General features: G+C 59.7%; 1 protein-coding gene across 1 annotated transcript in view; it reads left to right on the top strand.

Annotated features, from left to right (window-relative positions):
- The first annotated feature begins 1107 nt into the window (after positions 1–1107).
- Positions 1108–20603, top strand: part of RASGRF1 (Ras protein specific guanine nucleotide releasing factor 1) — a 108891-nt gene continuing 89395 nt past the window's right edge. Inside the window, exons 1-2 of the mRNA XM_026060725.1 lie at positions 1108–1128; positions 1342–1509. Coding sequence (XP_025916510.1) covers positions 1108–1128; positions 1342–1509 — 189 coding nt within the window. The remainder of the gene's footprint in view (positions 1129–1341; positions 1510–20603) is intronic.

Here is a 20603-nt window from a genome sequence, read left to right as displayed (position 1 = left end):
GTGTGCGGGGGGGGGGTGCGCCCATGTGTGCGGGGGTTGTGTGTCCGTATCGGTGTCCATGTGTGTGAGGGGCTGTGTGAATGTGGGGGTGTTTGCATGCAGGTGCCAGGTGCAGTGGTGTGTGTGCGCATGTGTGTTGTGTGTGTCTACGCTCACGTGTGGGGTTTGGGCTTGTGGTGGAGTCTGTGTCCGGGGGTGTGCAGGAGCTGTGTGTCTGTATGTGTCTGTCCATGTGCATCGGTGTGTGTGTATGTCACCTTGTGGAGCTGTGTTCCTGTGCTTGTGCGTGTGCGGCTCCATGTCTGTGTGTGTTTGCATGTGTGCCCATGCGCAGGGGTGTGTAACTGAGCAGTTGTGCACTCACGTGCCCATGCACACGGGTGTTCATGTGTCCATGTGTGGATGTCAGTGTGCCCATGTGCATGGAACTGCGTGCACACACGTACCCTGGTGGCTGTGAGTGCCCGTGTGCTGGTGGATGTGTGTTGGTATGTGTGTGCTGTGTGTGCTTGTGCATGCCAAGGTCCTCCTGYGCTGAGTGCGCATTACCGTGCCCGTGTACCACCATGAAGACAGTCCAGCATGGAACAGGCTGCCCARAGAGKTTGTGCCATCTCTCTCCTTGCAGGGTTTCAAGACCCAACCGGAGGCCATCCAGAGCAACCTAGTGTGATTCCCCCAGCTGGAGTGGAGACTTCCCAAGGTCCCTTCCAGCATTAATTGCCCTGTGATCCCATGGTCCAAGTGCATGTGTGTGGGGTCAGAGTACCTGTGTGCCAGACGTGTGAGGTCACCTGCATGCAGGTGTGTGTAYGCAGGTCTCCATGTGCGAGGGTGCCAGTGGGGGTGTGCCAGGTGCATGAGTGGGGGCACCTGTGTGCCGAGCAAATGKGGAGGTGCCAGGCTGCCCTGGGGTGTGGGGAGCCATACCTGTGTGCTCTGTGTGTGTGCGGGATGTGTCTGCATGGGGTAGTTGTGTGTGAGGGTGTGCAAGTACCTGTGCACGGGTGGACATGTTGGTGCACTCGGCACAAATGGGCAACCACATGCGGTGAGGTCAGTCTGGCTGAGGGCTGATGCGTTTGTGGGGTGGGAGAGTGTGGGGCCATGGCACTGGGGGTGCATGCCGTGAGCGGGTGTCTCTGGTGGTGAGGGAGGTTGGGAGTGTGCAGGTGTGCATGCTGCCTGCGAGCACGGGTCTGCGTGTGTGTCTGAGCATGTCCGTGTAGCCATGAGTGGGTGTTCACGGCAGAGGGTGGCTGGGGATGTGGAAGGCCATGAGGAGGTGGTGGGTTTTGTGGGGGAGTGTGGCAGTAAAGGGGTGTGTGCGTGCAATTGTAGAAATGCCTCTTCTGCACCCAGAAAGGAGGTTCTGGTCAGTGCACAGGCACCTCCACTGCTGTGAACCAGCTTGGACGCTTCCCCCACACCAGCAAGATGGTGCCAACCCCACGGAGGCTGTGCACGTGGGAGGCTGCCCCTGGAAGCTCCCGCCACCAGCACGGGCAGGTGAGGCTGAGGAGGGGTGAAGAAGGGTCTGGGGATCTCCAGACAGCTCGATGGGTGCTCGGAGCAGTGTGGGTGCTGGCCACAGGGTCTCTTCGTGAAGTCGTTTGCCATTTCTGTGTGTACTTGCAAGCCTTCCTGCTTCCTCTGTAAGAAACATGTTAGTTTAAAGCTGCTCTTGGATTTCTTCCCAAGCTGATCACAGCTCTCTGCAGGGTTACAAGGCAAACCAATGGCCCAGGAGTCTGACATCCATCCTGGGGGCTGGGGCTGCTGCAGAGGTAGGCAAGGAAAGGGCTCTGCGCTATAGCTGTGAAATCCTACGTTCAGGGCACCAGACACAGTTCTGCAGCCAGGAGCAGGGGTCCACAAACAGGGTCCATGAAACCCTTCCTGGACTCTGCTCCGATGCCGTTGCCTGGGAAGAGGGAACCTGTGCTGCTGGGGCTGGGTGAGCCTTTTCCAGGAGGAGCTGGGTCAGGTCTCTGCCCAGGATCATCTGGGGCTGCTGTGTATCTGTTGGGAATTGCTGCTTTCTATGGCAAAGCTCCCCTTAATGTTTTGTGATAAGATGTTGAGGACACGGACCTTCTGCTGTCACCAGAGGGGACCTCTGGTCCCCGAATCTCTCATCCAGGCAGAGCACTGCTTTCCTGCAGGCTCCAGCCCATTTTAATCCATGGCTGCTGAGAAGGCTGGCTCTCTAGGAGCAGTCCCAGCACAAACAGGTAACTGGCTAGAGGATGGGGAAATGTTCATAAATGCACAATAAACACAAAGTAATGCCTGGCTTTGTAATTTAGCACACGACTACTGCTGCCTGTAATGGTATTCATCACAGCACTCTGCCTTAGATTAGACTGATATTAGGGGAAATTTCTCCTGTGATTACTGAAATATAATCTCAGATTGCAGCCTTTGGTAAAAGATGGTAATAGCAATAATAATCAGAGCTGGTAGAAAAATGAAGTAGGTCTTATGTTAGCAAGTATTTAGGAAAACCTTATGGCAGTTTCTTTGTTAACTCAAGTAAAGCAAAGATGTATCAGTAACATGCTAAATTGCCCATATCAGCTCTGCAAATGTATGTGTTTGTCCATTTATTTTCACAGATGCATGCACGCACACCAGCGTGTTTGTAGAAAAGCTCTACATATAAAACAAATTTAGAGTCGCAGAAGTTGCCTTGGCAGGATAAGAACAGACTCTCCCCCAAGCGTGTGGGTTTGTGCTCCCTTCTGCTCAGAATATCAGCATCAGAGAAAGCCATCGCACATCCCAGCATGAAGCAGGTATTCTTGTACCGGATCAAGAAAAGAAATTCACACATCTACCCGGGTGACTCGCAGATTAAGGGAAGGATAAGGTGTAATTACAAAAAGGGAACAAGCGGTGGGGAAAAGAATAAAGGTCCTCTGGCACGAAGGGCMGCAGAGCGGACGGCTGCATGAGGGCGGGCGACGGGCCGGCCCGAGCTCCGGGCGGCCACGCGCACGGGGCGATTTGCTCCTGCTCGCGCTTCCTTTGGAGACGAGGAGCTGCTGCTCCTGCCTCACAGCATTATTTCTGGTTTCTTGCTAAACGTACTTCTGTAATGTGGGATTACATAAATGTTTGACATTTTACGGCTTAAGAAATATCAAGAAAGTCTCTGCTCTCTCTTGCCTTTGACCTAACTGCAGGTCTAAAGGCATCAGGGACAAAAGCTACAGCTTCGCCAGAGGTCAGAAATAACCCAGCACAGGTGAAAACCAGCCCCAGAGCACGTGTCCATGCTCAAGGGTCCGGGCTGGGGCCAGGCCGCGTCTGCCCCCCCGGGGCACCCAGTGCTCGGTGCATCGGCTCCGACGGAGCGCCTGGGCTGGCAGCACCCTGGAGGCGGGCGGCCGGGAGCACCACCAGCCGCTTCATTGAGAGATTCGGCAGGGCCCTCTGCGAACGAGGGGGCTGCTGCGTTTCCAGCACGTAGCGTGAGCGGCTGCACGGAGAGAGACGGCCGCGGCTGCAATCGCCTCCCTTCGGCGGAGGGCTGCCGAGAGGCGGTGAGTCACACGCAGGCGTTCGCCAGGCTCTAATTATTCCTCCTAGTCGCCATTCTCTCAATTAGGAGACGGTGTAAGCAACAAGTGACGAGTAACCGACAAACCCCCGCGCTGCAGGGGACCTTTTCTGTTTTGTGCTTTGCAACTCTCCAAACTAGCAGGCTGCTCCTCGGTGAGAAACCTCCCTTGACTGGTTGCCAGCTGGAGCCCGGGTCGGCTCTCCTGCCGCGGCTCCGGGCTCTCTCGTCGGCTGGGGCGTGTGGCTGGATTGCTCCACAATCCCGTGCCAAGAAACACCTATGTTACTGGGGCTGCTGGGGTGGACAGACCTGGCTGGAGAGCAGGAGCCACTTTTCATTGCAGGGGTTCAGACCTCAGAGTTTGCCTTTTTTCTCCACCAGCCCAAACTCGGGAGCTTTCAGACATCCATGGTGAGAGATGCTCCAGCTCTGCTCCCAGCAGGGAGGGACAGTTGGGGCCGGGCAGGACATGGCCTGGCATCCCAGTGTGTGCAGGGAACCCCATGGTGCAGGCACCACCGCTCATCCACCGCACTTACCTCTGCGGAGAGGAGCTGCCCCGGCAGGGCTGCTGGCGGGACACCCGCGCTCTGTCCGCCTTGGAAGCCGGTGGTCCTCGGGATGGCTCTGCCGGGGCTGCTCTTGCAGGCCGTGCCGCTGGGATCACAGCCTGGAGACTGCATGCCCCATGGAAGGGACTAACTGCTCGTTATAGCCCCCTCCGCTTCCACACAGAGCGGTTCTGTATTTGCCTTCTGCTTCCTGTTTTGTTGAATAATTCATAATGAGTGATTAACTGGAGATGTGTCCTGCCTCCCTTTCCTATTCACACATTATCTAGTCACAGGTTTCATTTTTTTCAGAGCTATTAGTTATTCATAACGATTTGCTGAGTAATGTCTGCACTGCTCCTTGGGCTGCAGTTTACTCATTAATGAATAACGGTGGCATTTGGGAGAAAGGAGGCACAGCGAGCTCTCCTGCGAGACCCAGCAGCCTCGGGCCCAGTTTCTGCTCCTTGGCCGCATAAACCTGACTCTTGCCATTGCACATCCAGTGCCAGTTCTCCAGGCTCTGAAATGGGATGAGAATATGGGATAAGATCTGCCTAAAATGGGAGATTTTAGGTAAATGGGGGGGTTTTGGTTGCATAATCCTGTCACTTCCTCAGTTTTTTAGGGGCAGTGAACACGAAGGGGGCTTGGATGAACCGAAGTGGCATGCAGAGATGCCTGGGAATTGCTCTCCGTGTGCTCTCAGCTCCGTTTTCACCCTCTCTGTCCTTTGGGTCTGAGTATTTCTAAGTCGCCTTTGACTTAGATCAGCATCAGTGTAGTTCATTCTTCTTTCTCTGCTAGCACAGATGCAAGCAGCGCTGTCTGAGATTTCCAGAAATGATCCGACGGGAGGATGAGGGAGGCAGAGAGGCTGGCACTGACCTGGGGGGCAGCAGCCTTCAAGAGTTCATTTACTGCTCCCGTAACCCGGTGCAAAGTGGCTGCAGACGCTGTGTTTCTTTGCAGGATCTTGTAAGGGAGAGCTGCTGGCGTAGAAGAGGCACTTTCTGAACTTTAGAGACCTTTGTTATAACTCAGAAACACGCTTACAGGAGGGAAATGCCAGTGGGCTGGTAGTGTCCCGGGAGCGCCCTGGCTCCGTGGGGCTGGGCGACCTCCTGGGCACGGCTGCTTCTCGGCGCGAGGGGTCTGAGCCCGGTGCATGAGCGCGTCTCACTGCCCTGGCAGGATGTGCGTCCTGGGGCAGGCGTAGCTGTGGAGGACGCTGCTGGTGGGAGGCAGTGCCCATCCCACGGGTACCCGCTGTTGGTGCTCCCCGCGGGACAGCCCTCGTCAGCACCCGGCGCTGGGGAGGTGAGCGCTGCCTCGGGTGCGGAAAGTGGCAGGGAATGCCCCGGGCAGGGAATTGCCCCCATCTGCTGCAGGCTGGGCCCTGGGATTTGCCCTGGCCCATGCGGAGCCAACACATACACCCACCTCCTGGCCCCATGCTGGCGGTGTCCGTGCGGGGGCCGCACTCTGAGCTCCATCCTCCTCGGCCGAGCATCCGTGCTGTCCCCCAGGGATGCCATGGCAACGGCACTGGCAAAGGCGGCTGCCGGAGGAGAAGCCGCAGCTCTGGCTCTGAGAATCGCGCTGAGCTGGGAAGCACTGGGGCAGGATGTGGGGCCCCCCCAGGCCGGCTTGGGGTGGGAGGGAGCGTGCTGCTGGAGCAGGACGTCTCCTGCCTCCTGAGCCGCGGCCGCTGCCTGCCGGGACACRGCCAGCTGGTCGAGGAACTGAGGGTGCTTGTGCCCGGGTGTGATATCCTTGCCTCGCTGGATATTCCACAGAATGCCAGGCTGGGATGGTGGAGGAAGAGTGAAAAAAGCAGGGAAAGAGAAGAGCACGGAAAGGGGGGAGTGTGATAGTGTAGCTTGCAGCCCTGGGGCCCTCTCGGATGCAGCAGGCTGAGCAGCACTTGCATGGCACAGAATTGCTCTATGAGCCGTGTGCTGGCCCCTTTCCCCCAGGCAAATTAAATAATGTAGGGCTTTCCATCACACTTATTTTCACCTAGCCCTTCAGCTCCAGGCTGAAGCCCTGCTGCAAACTGGCCGGCGGCAGGGAGGGAAAGCGATGGCGAGACAAAGGTAACCTGCAGCTTCCTAGTGAAGGCAGATGAAAAGGCAAAGCCCAGCAGGGTCCTCACCCCAGGGCTCTCCTGCTGCTTTGGCTGCGCATGGTAAAGCTCAGCGATCTCAGGCAACTGCTGCCCGCRGGCCGTCGCGAAGAGCGGCTGAAGCTCTGCTTCGGCGAGCGGCTGCATTGATCCCCTGCCGGTCACCCCGAGCGAGAAGAGCCAGGTTGGGCTGGATCGTGTTAGCGCAGGGCTCCGCAGCCCGGTTGGCACTGCTCCCTCCAGCTCCTGGACCTCATGGAGCTGTCAGGAGCGTGTCCCAGCGGCTCTGGCACTGAGGTGCTCAGAGCATGCGAGGGTTTGAAGGAACACAGTTAGCAGCTCCATGTTTTCCTGCTAAGCCGGGCAGACCTGCTGCATCCACCCTGGTCATCGTGCACTGGTCTGCTTGTGGAGGTCAGGGACGTATGGATCCCCCGTGGCAGGGCTGGCTCCCAGGGCGCCCCGGCTCCCCGTTGCCTCCCCAGCCAGACCTTGTGCTTGGGGCTAAAACACATGCATGATGTGCCTGCAAAGCCCTGACCTCCGCCGGCCGCTGCAGGTGTCTGTGGCGGTGCCGCATCCGGCGAGTGCCACTGTCCCCAAGGACCCTGCATATCCTTGCGCTGCACATGCAGCAGGTCGTGCAGGTGCAGCCCGGCAGACGACGGAGCCAAACCCTCCCCGCGGTGCTGCCGGCGGAGCGAGGGGCCCGGCCCTTTGCGGAGTCCTCCAGGGAAAGGGTCCCCTTCGGGCAGGTGCCGAGCGCAGGCACCCACCCGGCGCTGCAGCACTTGTGCTCCCTGCGCCCGAAGCCGTCGTCCTGGCAGAGGGCTCCCGCCTCGCGTGCTGCACCTTCCGCTGCGCAGCCGGGCCGGGACACAGTAACAGCAATAGCAGGGGTGGCGAGTGCTTCGCTGGGCCGCTCGGTGGTCTCACCGCCGACAAACGGGGAGCCCGCGCTCCCTGCCTTGCTGCAGCTTTTTGAGGTTATGATTAGAACTGGCCCAGCCCGGAGGAGGAGGGAGCTGCTTCCAGCAGCTTTCTGGGACCGTAATGGGACTTTCTGGTTTGCATGTGATGCAGCTGTGGTCTCCAGGGGTGTGCAAGCAGGGGCTGTAGCGACGCTTCAGGAGGCCACGAACACAGGATCAGGACAGCATGACTTCGGTGGTCTCAGCTCCAGGCACCTCTAAAGCCCCAGGCAGAGCTGCAGCAAACACAGCCCGCAGCTTGGGAGAGCCCGGTCAGGCTCCTGGGCATGAGATTTCTCCTCCAGTGGCAGCTTCCCAGCTCTGGGAAGCAGAGGCAGCTCCTGCAGCCGGGCTGCAGACACAGGTGCAACGCAAGCACGGCTTTGCTCTCTAGCCGGGCTCGCTAAACAAGGGCCGTCTCCCTGGGGACCGCGTCCCGCCGTCGCTGGTTCTATTTTGGGTGCTGCTGCAGAACAGCTGGTGATCATCTCTTACACCGTACGGAGACAGCTCTGCGCAGCTATTTCTGCCAGCTCATCCACGCACAGCATCTTTTTATAAACACGCTTATCCTGCAGGAATAAACACCGGTGATGGAGGGAGCGTTCGGGGCTGGTGTTTCGGAGGAGTCCGCCAGCTCCGTCACCGCCGCCGCCCCTGCTCTCCGCCTGCCTGGCCCGCGGGAGCCTGCGGCTGCTCTCGGCTCTTCCCGTTCAGCAGCCAGCACATGCATGGGCCCATCAGCCCGGATCCATAGGAAACACCAGGGCGCATGGCCAGGGGCTGCCGTCGGGCAGCTGGTGCAAGGGCTGTGTCCATGCATTTGGCGCCAGCCGTGCTCCTTGCTGAGGTTTTCACCGGTGAGGGGGACCAGCAGGTCTCACGGTGTCCAAACCTTTCCCTCCCAGACTTGAGCAGGGCCAAAATGGGGCACAGATCTGCACCTGCTGTAACTCTGACCCTGACTTCTCCTGCTGGAAAAATCAAGCAAGTTAAGTTCCAGCTTCCCATGGCGCAATGATGATTAATTAATTAATATCCATGAAGGCCTTTGCAAGGGACAGTCCTGCTGCTAACATCCCGTGTGCGGCCATGAAGCGCTGTACGTGTGCTGCATGCAGTCAGCTCCACTTCCCCTCCCGTGTCCCAGCTGTGGCTGGAGAGCGGCTGGCCGCGGGCAGCGCGAGCGAGGCTTGGCCCGCGTGGCACGCTTTTGCTCAGCGTTTGAAGGCGCATTTCACAGCGCCGCTGTGTCGGGGGCATCTGCTCTCGCTCTCCATGCAAAACGGCACGCTTTGGGCAGGCTGCTCTCTGGAGAGACCCCGCTGTGGCGAGGCGCGAGCTGCCTACGCGGCCCTGGCGCAGCTCTGGGACGGGCACTGCGGTCGGGGAGTGGGGAGCTTCATGTCCCCATGCCGGGCAGGTTCATCTCCCTGTGCCTGCTGCAGCCGCGCACGGAGGAGCTCCGGGTCGGAGCGGTGTCCATGATGGGGTGCAGGGACACAGAGTCCCCGGCGCCGAGAGAGCAGAGCCCGCGGGGACCTCGCAGGGGAGCTGCCCCGTGTCGGCCAGGCTGGCACGAGGAGGCAGAGCCGGCCCCGAGGTGGCGGAGAGGCTGGCAGCTGCTGCTGCTGCTGCTGCTGCTGCCCGGCGGCCTGGCAGCGCTTGCTTACGGCTCATGCCGGGGAGGGACAGCGGGCAGGCGGCTCTGCAGGGCTGGAGCGGATGTCAGGACCAGGAGACCTACTCCTGTGCCGTGCACAGAGGTCACACCGCTCTCAGCACGGTGGTAACCGAGCCCTCCTCGCGTTTGCCAAGACGCTGCCTGCTCATTTCCGAGGCTGCATGTTGCAAGCCTTGCACGGCTAGACGCAGCCTGGCACAAGGGACGGATCCAGCTCTCCTGCTGGCTCATCTCCAGCTCTGTGGCGCCCTGTGCACCGAGCTCTCGGAGATGTGGCCCGTGTCAGACAACTGTGACGTTTCCTCGGTTGGCTCTAGAAACAGCCCGGAGCAAAGCCGGGAGGGGACGGGGCCGCGTGCCCTGTGCRCTCGCCGGAGCGCTCGCTCCCCGCGCTGAGCTCTTGCGGGTCTGCGCCCCGCGGCCTCTCCGCCAGCGGCCGCTTCTTGGCACCTCGGCCCCAAGCGCGGCTTGGCTGCAGATCCTGCTGCTGCCGGTAGCAGCGGGGGGAGCCTGAGCCCCGCAGCCCCTCCAGGAGGGGATAAAGAGCAGCAGGGCCGGGGCTGCTCCCGGGTGCTGCGGCCCCCCCGGGTCCATGCGCATCCCTCGCGGCTCCTCTCTCCGCCTCTCTGAGCCCGGCGGTCCCGCGGGGTGCTGCAGCGGGCTCGGCCCCGGCGCCCGAGCTCGGGGCTCCCAAAACGGCCCCCGCCGCGGCGAGCTCTCCGAGGTGGGAGGCAGCCGGTGATACAGCGCTTCCGAAAGAGGCTGCATCACCGCAAGTGGGTCTGACGTTTCTATAGCAACCGCTGGGTAAAAATAGTTTAGGAGCGCGTTAGGAGCTGTCAGGCCTTGGCAGGGAGCGCTCTCCAAGCACCGGGGCTTGCGGAGCAGGGGCTGGCGCTCCCGGCGTCCCCGGGAGGGACGGAGGAGCCGGGCTCGGGGATGCCTGCGCCCGAGGGCTGCGGTAGGGCAAAGGCACCCGCGGGAAGAGGAGCCGGGCTGGCGACGTGGTCCCTGCCCAGGCTCCCGGTGCCCTGGCGGTGCAGAGCCCCAGCTGCTCCGTGCACAGTCCCAGCGCGGGGCAGAGGCAGCAGCCCCCGGGCAGAGACGTCCCTCTGAGCGGGGCATCGGGGGGGGGGGCTGCTGCTCCTCTGCACGTGCCGAACCTGCCGCTGCTGCACGGCTCTGGGTCGGGGCGAAACCGGGTGCTGCTGGGCATCGCACCGCGCTGCACTGCGAAACGCTCGCAGCCCCTGCTCAGGGCTGCCGGGAGGGATGTCGCACATCCTGGCCCGTCCCCGTCTTGCTCCAGGTGTGCCTGACGACCTGCCGAGTACCCAAAACGCATCACATCTGCTTCAGCTTAGGGCAAATTTCCCTCCTCCCTCTCGCTTTCTTCCTGAGTCAGTGCTGCTGCTGGGCAGGAGTCCTTTGCCCTCAGTATGGGCTGGGTGGCCTCTGTCCCCCTTCTGCTGCTTTCTCATCTCCTTGCACCACTGGGGCAGTTTCTTGCCTGGCTCCAAGGCAGCTCTTCTGGCCGCGGCCTCTGAAGGTATGGTGGTGGAAGTTTGTATGTTATGGGGTCTCGTGGATGAACAAGCTTACAGGGTTTGCCCTGTCCCACTGGCTGTTCCTAGACTATGCACGCACACAGCCACTGCTGCTCTCTCTGACCGGGGTTAAAAAGCGCCATCCCTGCCCCATCCCCTGTTAGGCTGGTGGGTCTGCTGCCCCAGTCGTGTTCTGCCTGCGTTGCTCTTCCAGGTTGCTTTGACTGCTTTCCTTTTCCCTGTGTTTTGGGGTTGCTCTTGCTCTGCAGACACTCATGCACCAGGTCTCAGAGCAGCGCACCCCAGGCCAGGATTGTCAGACACATCCTGAGTCTGCGCAAAGGAGCATTTTCTATCCAGCCTTGCAGAGGTTGGAGGGTTTCAGAGCTCCAGCATCAGAGGGACACAAAATCAACCTAAATCCTCCCCGTGCCGTGCTGGTGTGCTCGCACTGGCGAAGGGCGTTCCCGGGTCCTCGGACGCTGCTGGGCGCAGGGGAGCGCTTGCTCGGCGTGGTGCTGACCTCCCCGCGGAGGCTCGGCAGCTCCCTGCGGCACCACCGTGCTGCATCGCTGCAGGGATGAGCTGAGCACCACGTGCGCGGGCACCGCAACCCACTCCGGCCAAGGAGCGCACAGAGCGACGGGACCGTGGCTGCGGCCCTGGTGGTCGGGGCATCTCGGTCGGTTGTGGGGTGGATGTCACTGTCCTTATCACTGAGCGGCCTCGCGAAGCAGAGGGGGTGTTGTGCTGCATGATACTGCTATCCTTGCAAGGAAACTAATTTTAGGAGAAACAGTGCTTTACTGACATCCCAGAGGTGTTGCTATAGTAACTTGAGGAAGGGCCGTGGTGGCAGGAGCGGATGGGTAGTGTTGCTTTCCCGGGCTCCCGGCACCGTGGGAGCTCTCCACGGGCTGTTCCCACGGGAGCGCGTGGCAGGCATGAGGACACAGGCGCAGGCTTCGCTCCACCCGTGCAGGGCGCTGACGGCCCGTATCCGTGAGGTGTGGATGTCCCATCAGCTTCCCAGCTTTTGGCTGCAGCAGGAGCCCGACTTGGCACAGTGGGGTTAGGAGCTGGCAGGCRAATGCACTGTCCCCCTGCAAGGGATCGCGCCGAGGTTTGGGGCCCTCTGGGGCATCCTGCCACGTGGCTACTGTGCCCTGACCCCAGCCTGGCTGGGGGCTAACATCTCCCCTCGCATGGCTTCACCGCAGAGACCTGGACCCTGCGGGGAAATGCAGCTGCTCCCCTTTGCAAACGCTCCTCCCAGGCCCCGGTTCTCTGCCAGCTCCACCGAGACCAGGCAATTCCGTTATTGCTTCATTTTCCACCTTGAGAAACGAAGCACAAAGGCGCCCCATGCTGAGGAGCAAAGAGCTGGTGAGAGTCTCTGCAGAGTGCTGCCGCTCTGCTCTGCTCTGGAGAGTTCAGCCGCCGTCTCCTTCTGATCCGTATCTGAAGCAGGAACAAAGTTTAAAGCCTTCCTGTAAGCGAGTAGCATCTAGAGATGGGTGAAATCTGGGTCACCCTCCATCGTCTGCTCAACAGTGCTGTGCATTAATTAGACTTTGACTCTAATAAGTTGTGTTAAGGTCTGAAAATAGAAATGCCACTGCTATGTGTCACTGAACAGTGTGTGCTTCTCAATTTCTAATTACCGTTTGACATTTTGCACGATTAACTGAAACGTTCTGGTCCTGAGTAAGATAACTGCAGTTTTCTGTCCTTCGGGTTTTGACCGCGTGGCTTCGCGGGGCCGGTGGTGAGCCCGGGCTCGCTGACGGGCTCCAGCCATGCCGGGGGATGCAGCTGCGCTGGGAGCCTTCCCACCCRGAGCTGCCCGGGAGGCCGCGGTGTTGCCGCCTCCATCTGCAGCCCTTGTCCTCCCTGGGGAAGGGCCTTGGCTTTACGCAGCCGTGACGGATCGGCCACCCACAAAACCTCATTTCTGCAAGGATCCGAGCCCTCCGCTAGCAGGGAAGAGGGGCCTCTCTGCGCGGCAGCCCCGGGGTGGGAGAGCAGGGTGCCGGGAAGGGATCCTGGATGGAGGGAGCAGCTGGGCACCTGGTGCTTTATACCGGCCTCGTCCTGCCCCGGGGCTTCCCGGCCCCGCTGGCTCCATCGCCTGAGTCCTGAACTCCTGAGCTGAAGGTTCACTTTGGGAAAATCTGCACTTTCTCTTCTGTTCTTTCATGCACAGGTCATAAGCGGGGTGGAAATGTGTTTTGAAAGCTAGTGCAGAAGCATTTGCAAACCTACTCCCGTCCTTACAGAGCGGCGTACCGGGAGAGCTCTTTTCCTCCGAGTCTGGGTTAATGGCTCAGTGCAGCGACTCATCCAGGCTTTCTGGGCGCACTGGTGTAAAAATACACCCGCCACGAGTGCACTCGTTTCTTTCTCTCCTTCCTTCTCATTTCTTCTCTCTGGTCTCTGTCATTCCTACAGTTGGTGGTTGCCTTGACAACATATCTGTCTCCTTGCACTTTTTCATCCTTTTCCCTTTGTAATCTATAAATCCTAGCATCTCCACGCTTTTTTCTCGGCTGTGCTCTGGAGAATCTGTAGAAAAGCCCTTTGGACAGCCGTGCATCAGAAGGCATTGAAAAACTTTCTGTTTGGGGCTGCAAACCGTGGCACCAGGGCGAGAGCGTGCTGATGGCTAGCAGGGGAAGAGGAGGGCACGGGTGCCGCAGCACTGATTCAGCTTATCGCTGCAAACAGCGTCCACCTGCCCGCTCCCGGGAAGGGCTTGTGCATCCTCCGACAGCGACTGCTTTACTTCACCGTGTGGTCGGGGCGTTACTGTCCGGTTTCCAGCAGCAGGGCAGGATGCTTACTTGGCTGCAGCCAAACCTGCACACGGCCGAAGTCGACTGCAAATCCCACCGGCATTGATGCAGCTGGGATTTGCCTCTCGGCTGCATTCATCGTGCAGATGATGCCACGGATGGTAGAAGCAGCAAAGATAATGGGCGTTAATCCAGCCTTGTAATGTCCCCTCCGCCTCCCGTTAGCTCTCCCCAATGGGCCGGGGGTAAATGACCCCGGAGAGCCGGGGGGACGAGCAGGCGCTGCCCCGCGGGAGCGATGCCAGCGCACCCGGGACGGCGCCAGCCCCCCGACATCCCTGGGGCTGGGACAGTGGCAGCCCTGCGGGAAACCCGGAGCCGCGGGCCAAAACGGGCTGAGCGCCTCTAGCAGGGAATGGTTTCACACAGATGCTTTTGACTCCGTTAGCTCCAGTAGCTAATAGGCACGCGTAGGAGGAGCTGAATGGCAATTCAATTTGTGGTGATTATTTGCCAATTAAGATTAGCACAGGCAAATGTCTGGAAGGGGAGGAAAAAAAGTCTCTTGCCAGAGGAGCGGGGTGGGAAAGGCAGAGGAGGGGAGCTGGAAGCAGATGGGGGTGCTGGGGCTGCGCCGTGCATCTCGGCGTGATCCGGGAGCTGGCATGCAACGGCCGGGATGCCAGGGACCCCCGGGAAGTGAATTGTCATGTTGGGAAATAACTTCCATGGGTTTTTGTGAGTCTTTCTGGGGATTTCACTTGTTTCTCTGCTTCAAGCTCTGGGAGTAGATGTTGCTTCTCCAACTCTTGTAGGGTGACACTGAAGGTCTGAAGTGGCTGTCTTTAAAGCATTTTCCCATGTATGCTTTGCAATTTGTTGGGAACAGATAGATGCAGACAGTAGTTTTGACCCAGCACTCTTTTTTTAAATTTAATATTATTAAACTAAGTTTTATAAATATTCATGGAAATTAAATCAATGCAAAAATATTCCATTCTCTCATTTTGTCAGTTTAATTTTAGAAACTCATTTTCTCTTGAGCTCTCTACTGAGAAGTCATTACAATGCTTTTTGGATTGCGTCTCACTTCCAACCCTGTGAGGATCTTCGAATGTAATAGCGCATTAAACAACAAAAGCAAAATGTCAGGGCCTTATCCTCGAACTCGCACCGCGGCAGGGTTTCGAATCGGAGGCTGAAACGCTGCAGCGCGCAGGGAGATGCTTTCTGACAGGGAGCGGGACACCCTGCACCTGCGGGGCTGGCTGCAGCGCTGCCTTCCCGCTTAGCAAGTCCTATCAGCTTGTTTTTACTTACTGTTATGGAAACAGTAAAGCACAGGAGGATGTTTTCCCCTCTAGGCTCATTTCCTCTTTCTACACGCTGAAGCGGGCAGCCGCGGTCGAGGAAAGCCGGCATTCCTGGGCCGCTCCGCGTAGAGCGGGCGGCGAAGCACGCGTGTTTGATTCGTCTCTAATATCGCTCTGCGCTTGCTCTCGTCCGAAGGCGACCCAGGTCATGAGCTGGCATCCACATTTCATCGGCCCCTATCCTCTCTCAAATTCCCATTCCAAGCGTTTTTTGTGCTCCAGGTAGGTTAGGTAAACACTGGCCCTGCTTTTCTGGCGCTTCTGCTTTATGAATGTAGTACTGAGAGTCATCGCAGCAAAGAGTTTTTCATTTAAAAATCATTTTGATTTATGCTCGTTTATATAGAAAGCAATTTTACTTTGACCTCGTACAAATCTTGCCTGATGAAACATTCATTTTTGTTATTTTTTGGGACAAGGGAAGCTGATGGCAGTCAGGAAGGACGCGGATTAATGCGCTGCTTTATTGGGAGCGTAGCGTTGCAGGAGGGTAGGACTCGAGCAATCAGGCGCTCTTGTCTCAACCTGGAGCGCCGCTTGTCAAAGCGCTGCCTCTCCGTTTACCCACCTGCCGAAGGAGGTCGGTTGTATCTGCACCTTTGCTGCAGGGGCCTCGTAAACCGGAGTTAGTTACTGCAGAGGCTTTGGGATCCTTGAGTGCCTGGCACAATAGGAGTATTATCCGTAAGAATTTGTCCTTCGCATTTCTTTCCTCAGTGTCGTGTTCTTGTCCCTGGAAAACGGCTCGCGCTAATCCTGCTCACTCCCCTAATCCTGCTCGCTCCCCTCCAGGCTCTGCGCACACCCGGATGCCAACACGAGCCCTGAGGAGGCCTGAACTTTGCTTAGCGGTGCAAAGCAAACAAGCAGGCAGGGAAGTGGGGCTTGGGAAAGCTTATGAAATAATCCTGGAAGCAGAGCTTTCCCTTTCCRCATAAAACGCTCAACATGCCGTTCCAGGGCATTAACCTTTAAAAACGCACGGTTTGCCCCAGTTGCTGGCTGGCAGGTGGGAAGGGGAATCAGACGGGGCTGGGGGTCCATCGACCTGTGTAGAAAAGAAGTCGGTGGTGGAGGAGCAGGGAAGTGCTTTTGCTCTCCTACCACGCACAGAAAGACAACGTCCCCTCGCCAAGGCCCCGGGGCCAAATACCGCTCTGCGGAAGGAGCCGGCGTCCCTGTGGAGCCGAGTGCCTCAACCTCCCCTGGGGGTGGAGGCTTCCGGCGTGGAAGGATGGTGCAAAAGGACGTTAATTTTGGAGGCGAAGGCTTGGGCTGACCAGGCAGGCTGAGGACAGGGCACCGTGGCGGGAGACGGCTCCCGGCCAGCGCCGCGCCTGGGCTTGCAAGCATCTGCCGGTGGCGATGGGCATGGAGAGGCWGAGGATCACCTGGCTCGTGCAGGGGGCAAAGGGGGGCTGGCGGGGCCTGGGAGCCCTGCTGTGCCCAGGGAAATCCCGTGCCGGTGGGAGCTGTGGGAAGGGATGCGGAGGGTCGCGCGGTCCCTTCTCCCGGCTCCCACATGAGGTTCCCCCCCCCCCCCAATCTGCTCGAGGCATCTGTCCTTCAGCTCCCAACTCTGCCAGAGTTTTGGCCACCTGGGATGATGTTTTTCTCATGTTGCCTCAGAATTGCACCTTCTTCTGGGGGAGCAGGAAAACGGCAGCGGTGCCTCATCCTGACCAGCTGGATGGGGACCCTGGGATAACGGTCTGCACGAGGGGTACGGGGCAGCCGCGCGCTCCCGATGCCACCGGGCTGCGGCTTCCTGAGGCTCGCGGCTTCCTTGCCTCGTCGTTGCATGTGTGTAATTAATGCGCCAATTGCTTTGGCCCGTTTTGTGCTGTAATGGGGCAGGTCTACAGGGGGTTAAACACAGCATTTGGTTAACTCCCAATTTTTTCTTAAAATGATGTAAATGAAAGAATTGTTGGAGGAGCTGTAACAAAGCATCTCGCGGTCACTGATACAAGCCGCCGCTGAGGATGAATGACGAGGGAAGGGATGGCTCTGCTGGAGTTTGTTACCTCTGGATTTCATAGAGTAAACTTCAAATGGAAAGCAGCAGGAATTCAGCGAGAATGCAATAAAATAACAATTTATTTGCTTAGCTGGGGTGATGTAGCAGGGAGAGTTTTGTTAAAGATTGTGGGTTGAATTACTTGCTGAAAATACACCATGTGATATTCATAACTCTTCCCTCACTTGCTCGAGAATCACCCACAGACGGATCCTGCAGACATACTTCTCCCAGGGTCTGTGGGAATGTTCTGCTCACTAGGTTTGGTGGATGCTGTTTTCCTTGTTCATGGCTTGATTTTCGTGGTTTGCCTTCCCTTGCGTGGTAAGGAATGAACAGCAGACTCACCTGAGTGGGAACGCTCTTGTTTGCACAGAGACTGATGAGCTCTGAAGTGCAGAAGAGCCATCAGCACGCKGCGGCCCAGGCCGGTGCCCTGTGCCGGGGTGGTGGGGGCACCGGGGGGGCTGCTCCGTGCCTGCAGAGCTATTGGCATTTCAGCTGGAAACGAAGATGCGCATTCATGCTGATCGAGGCTGACGATCCCCCCGATGCAGCCCGTGGTACGCGTCTGCCACGGCCCCCAGCACAGCGCGCGTTGCATCCTCTGCCGCAGCTGTAACATGTTACACGTTGTATCCTACGCTGCAGCTGTGTCACAGTGCGCGTTGCATCCTATAGCACAGCTGTACCACGCTGCGTGTTGCATCCTCTGCCACGGCCATAACATGATACAGTGTGTGTTGCATCCTCTGCCGCAGCTGTGTCACAGTGCACATTGCATCCTCCGCTGTGGCTGTAACACGGTATGGTGTATGTTGCATCCTCCGCTACAGCCGTAACACAGTACGGTTACGGTGTGCGTTGCATCCTCTGCCGCGGCCCCTGACACGCAATGACTCGTGGCAGGTGAGGAGAGGTGCTCAGGGGGCGGAGGGAGATGATTTGAGTTTGCATTACACAGAATGCCTGTCGGAAGGGAAGTGATCTGTATTTAACAACAAAGGCAGCATAATAACTTGCAATTACCTCTAAGTGGTGCCTGTGGGGGTGGCTCTTTTGCTGGTGGAGGTAAGGGGGAGGTTAGCGTTTCTGCTGCTGAGCCACGTTGGGAGGAAGCGACGCGGTTGCCCGACTGCATTTCCTCCCTTGGATGAGTGATGCCGGTGGAGGCCCGTGTGCCTCGTGGCRGGAGCAGGCACCAGCACCCTCGGGGCAGGGCTGTGCACGCTGCCAGGTTTGCAGGACCTCACAGGGCTGGGGGCACGGGGCAGCGAGGCTGTTGCTGTAACAGAGGGATCCCTGGGTGCTGGGGCCCTGCGGGCAGGAGCCCCTGTGCAGCGGGTGATGGAGGAGCAACAGGACCGGCTGCGCTTTGCAAAACCAAACAGTAGCAATGACAGTATGAGCCCGGGGGGGCCTGTCCTGACACCCACCCTCAGGCTCGTCCTGGAACCAGGCGCAGGATCCCATCCTGGAGCTGCCGGTTCGGCTCCCCTGGGTTCGAGAGCTTCCCCCAGAGCAGGATTCGGCCCGCGGGGTCTCCCTGCCGGTGTGTGTCCTGCTCAGCGGTGCCAGGGGGTCTCTGCCAGCTTGGAGCACGCACCGGCTGTCTCCAAAACAAGCGCCAGCTCCCGCTCGGGGGGATGCAAAGCCACGCTCGTACCTGGTMCCTAGCCTGTTTCTGGCAAATTAAAACCAAGTTTGGACAAGGACACCCTATTTTTACTCCGGCAAGGCTCTCTGGGCTGCCAGCAGCCTCTGCTAGAGCCCGGTGGCGGTGCAAGCACCAYGGCTGTGTAATGCTGCTGCTCTGAGCGTGGCCGGGGGGGATGCCGTCTCCCGGCGGGGCAGGAGCTTGGTGGCTCCGGCGGGGAAGGCGGGCGGCGGGGCTGYGCTGCTGAGCGTCTCCCCTCTAGTGGCATGCTCCCGGATGACAGCGCCGCGCCGGTGCTCCTGCCTGGGGCTGCACAGCGTGCAGCGGGGATGGGGGCGAGGATGCAGCCGGGGCCTGGGGTTTCGGGGATCCCCCGGGAAGCAGCCCCACGTGAGACCCCCCCCCCCCCCGGGCCTCTGCCCAAAGAGCTGCCGGGCAGCACTGGGCTCCCCGGGATGCGATGCGAGCTCCGGCAGCAGCCCGGCGCTGCAGGCTCGCTCGCGTCACGGCTCCGGGCGCTGCGGGATTCGCGCTGTGGCTGCTCCCGGGCGGGAGCTGAGCGCTGTGCAAACCCCGGCGGTGCAGCCGGTGCGCGGCAGCGAAGTGCCGTGTTAGCAGCTTTCCTGCAGCTGCCGTGGTTCCCTCTGCTCCCGCTGCTCTCTGCAGAAGCGCCGCCGCATCAGCGAGCGCGGGAGATCAGCCCTCCTTCCCTCCCAGCGTGGCCGCTGGGAAAGCGCTGCAACACCTCTCTGACAAGAAAGCGAATTGCACAGGCTGGGTTTGCTTTGCAAAGTCGGGATTCGCAAGTGGTGGGGGGGGGAGATGAGGCGCAGGCAGCAGTGTGCTTCAGACCGGGCTGCGATCCAGCGGCAAGCGGGGGGATGTTTTTGTGTGCGTCAGCGTGCGAGCGGTCTGTGCAGCGAAGGCTCATGCTGCCYGGGGCACGCTCGAGGACCTGCTCCRCCGGGGCGCAGTGGGACGGGTCTTGCTTGGCAGCTGGAAATGCAATGGGCCGGCTGTGGTCTTGCAGCCGGACCCAGCCACACACATCCTGCTGTGGCAAGGCGAGGGGTCCTGGTGGGGCTTGGTGTCCCGGAGCAGGACTCGGCACGCAAGCGGCTGCGGACAGCGCCGCCACCCCGTCTGCACCCTCCCCGCTGCACCCCTCTGCCCCCGCTGCTGCTCTGCTCCCTCCCGCGTCCAGCTGCCCCTCGATGCAGCTGCGCCTCTGGCTACAAGCAGCCGCGTCCCACTGCAGGAGCGGGTGGGAGGCTGGGGCTGGAGCGGGGCTTTGCGCGGCCTCGATGTGCCCGTGCAGCGGGGACCCCTGTCCCACACCCTGGGGCCGCTGGGGAAGGAGACGGCACCGTGCCTGCGTGCCGTGCCCAGCGGACTCGTGCAGTGCCCACCGCAGCACGCGGGGTCCCGGCTGCAGGTGCCGCAGCTGGTGGCGGCAGCAGATGCGTTTGCACGGCTGCCTTAGGGCTGCAGCACTCTTAATATCTCTGCTGAGTGAAATTTCCTGACTCTGCTTTCATGTCCCTCGGGACACTTATGAAATATCCGGTTCTATTTTTTCTGAAGAAGTGGAATTTCCTATTTATGGATTTAATATAAGGGCTACGTGTTCTGTAAGAGAACAGGCGTGCGCCCCTGCAGCGTCTGCCGGCTCGGCCGAGCTCTCCTCCCGACGCGAGGCTCGGCAGCCCGTGCAGCACTGCCAGGCGCAGCAGCCTGGAGCTGATGCTGGAGCTGTGGCCAGCGCAGGGAATTCAGCTGTCTCAGTAGTTTTCCAGCTAGCAGTAAGCYGTCCTTTCATGCCTAATAACGCAGCCTGAGAGGGATGAAAAGTGAATGCAGGCTGACAGTCCCCTGGCAGCCCTGTTTAGACAGGGATCAGATGAGGTCCCGCCCCGCTGCCGAACTCCTCGCGCACAACTCGGCCGTGAGGAAGAGCAAGTGCTGGCGCCTGCCCCCGCCGCCGGCTGCAGGCACGACCGCGCTGCCCGCGGCTGCTGCCGCTCCCCGGACCCCAACGCTCGGGGCCAAACCTTGGGGCTGGCGAACCCCAAAGGGTCCTGCCTTTGCTCCCCTGGGCTGTCTCCCCAGCATCCTCGGGGTGCGCTGCTGGGCTCCCGCCAACAGGGGCTCACAGAGACCTGCTGCAGCATCACCTGGCCATGCCTGGTGGTGCGGTGCAGGGGATACAGGAGCGCAGTGCCCGGCTGTGCCTGGTAGCACGGTGCAGGGCTGCAGACCCGCGGTGTGAGCACGGTGCCCAGCAGTGCGGTGCAGGACCTGCAGACCCG

Source organism: Apteryx rowi, unplaced genomic scaffold (genome assembly GCF_003343035.1).
Source record: "Apteryx rowi isolate R43461 unplaced genomic scaffold, aptRow1 scaffold_170, whole genome shotgun sequence".
Taxonomy (NCBI): Eukaryota; Metazoa; Chordata; class Aves; order Apterygiformes; family Apterygidae; genus Apteryx; species Apteryx rowi.
Note: the sequence above shows the minus strand (reverse complement) of the source record. Positions and strands in the feature narration are given on the sequence as shown.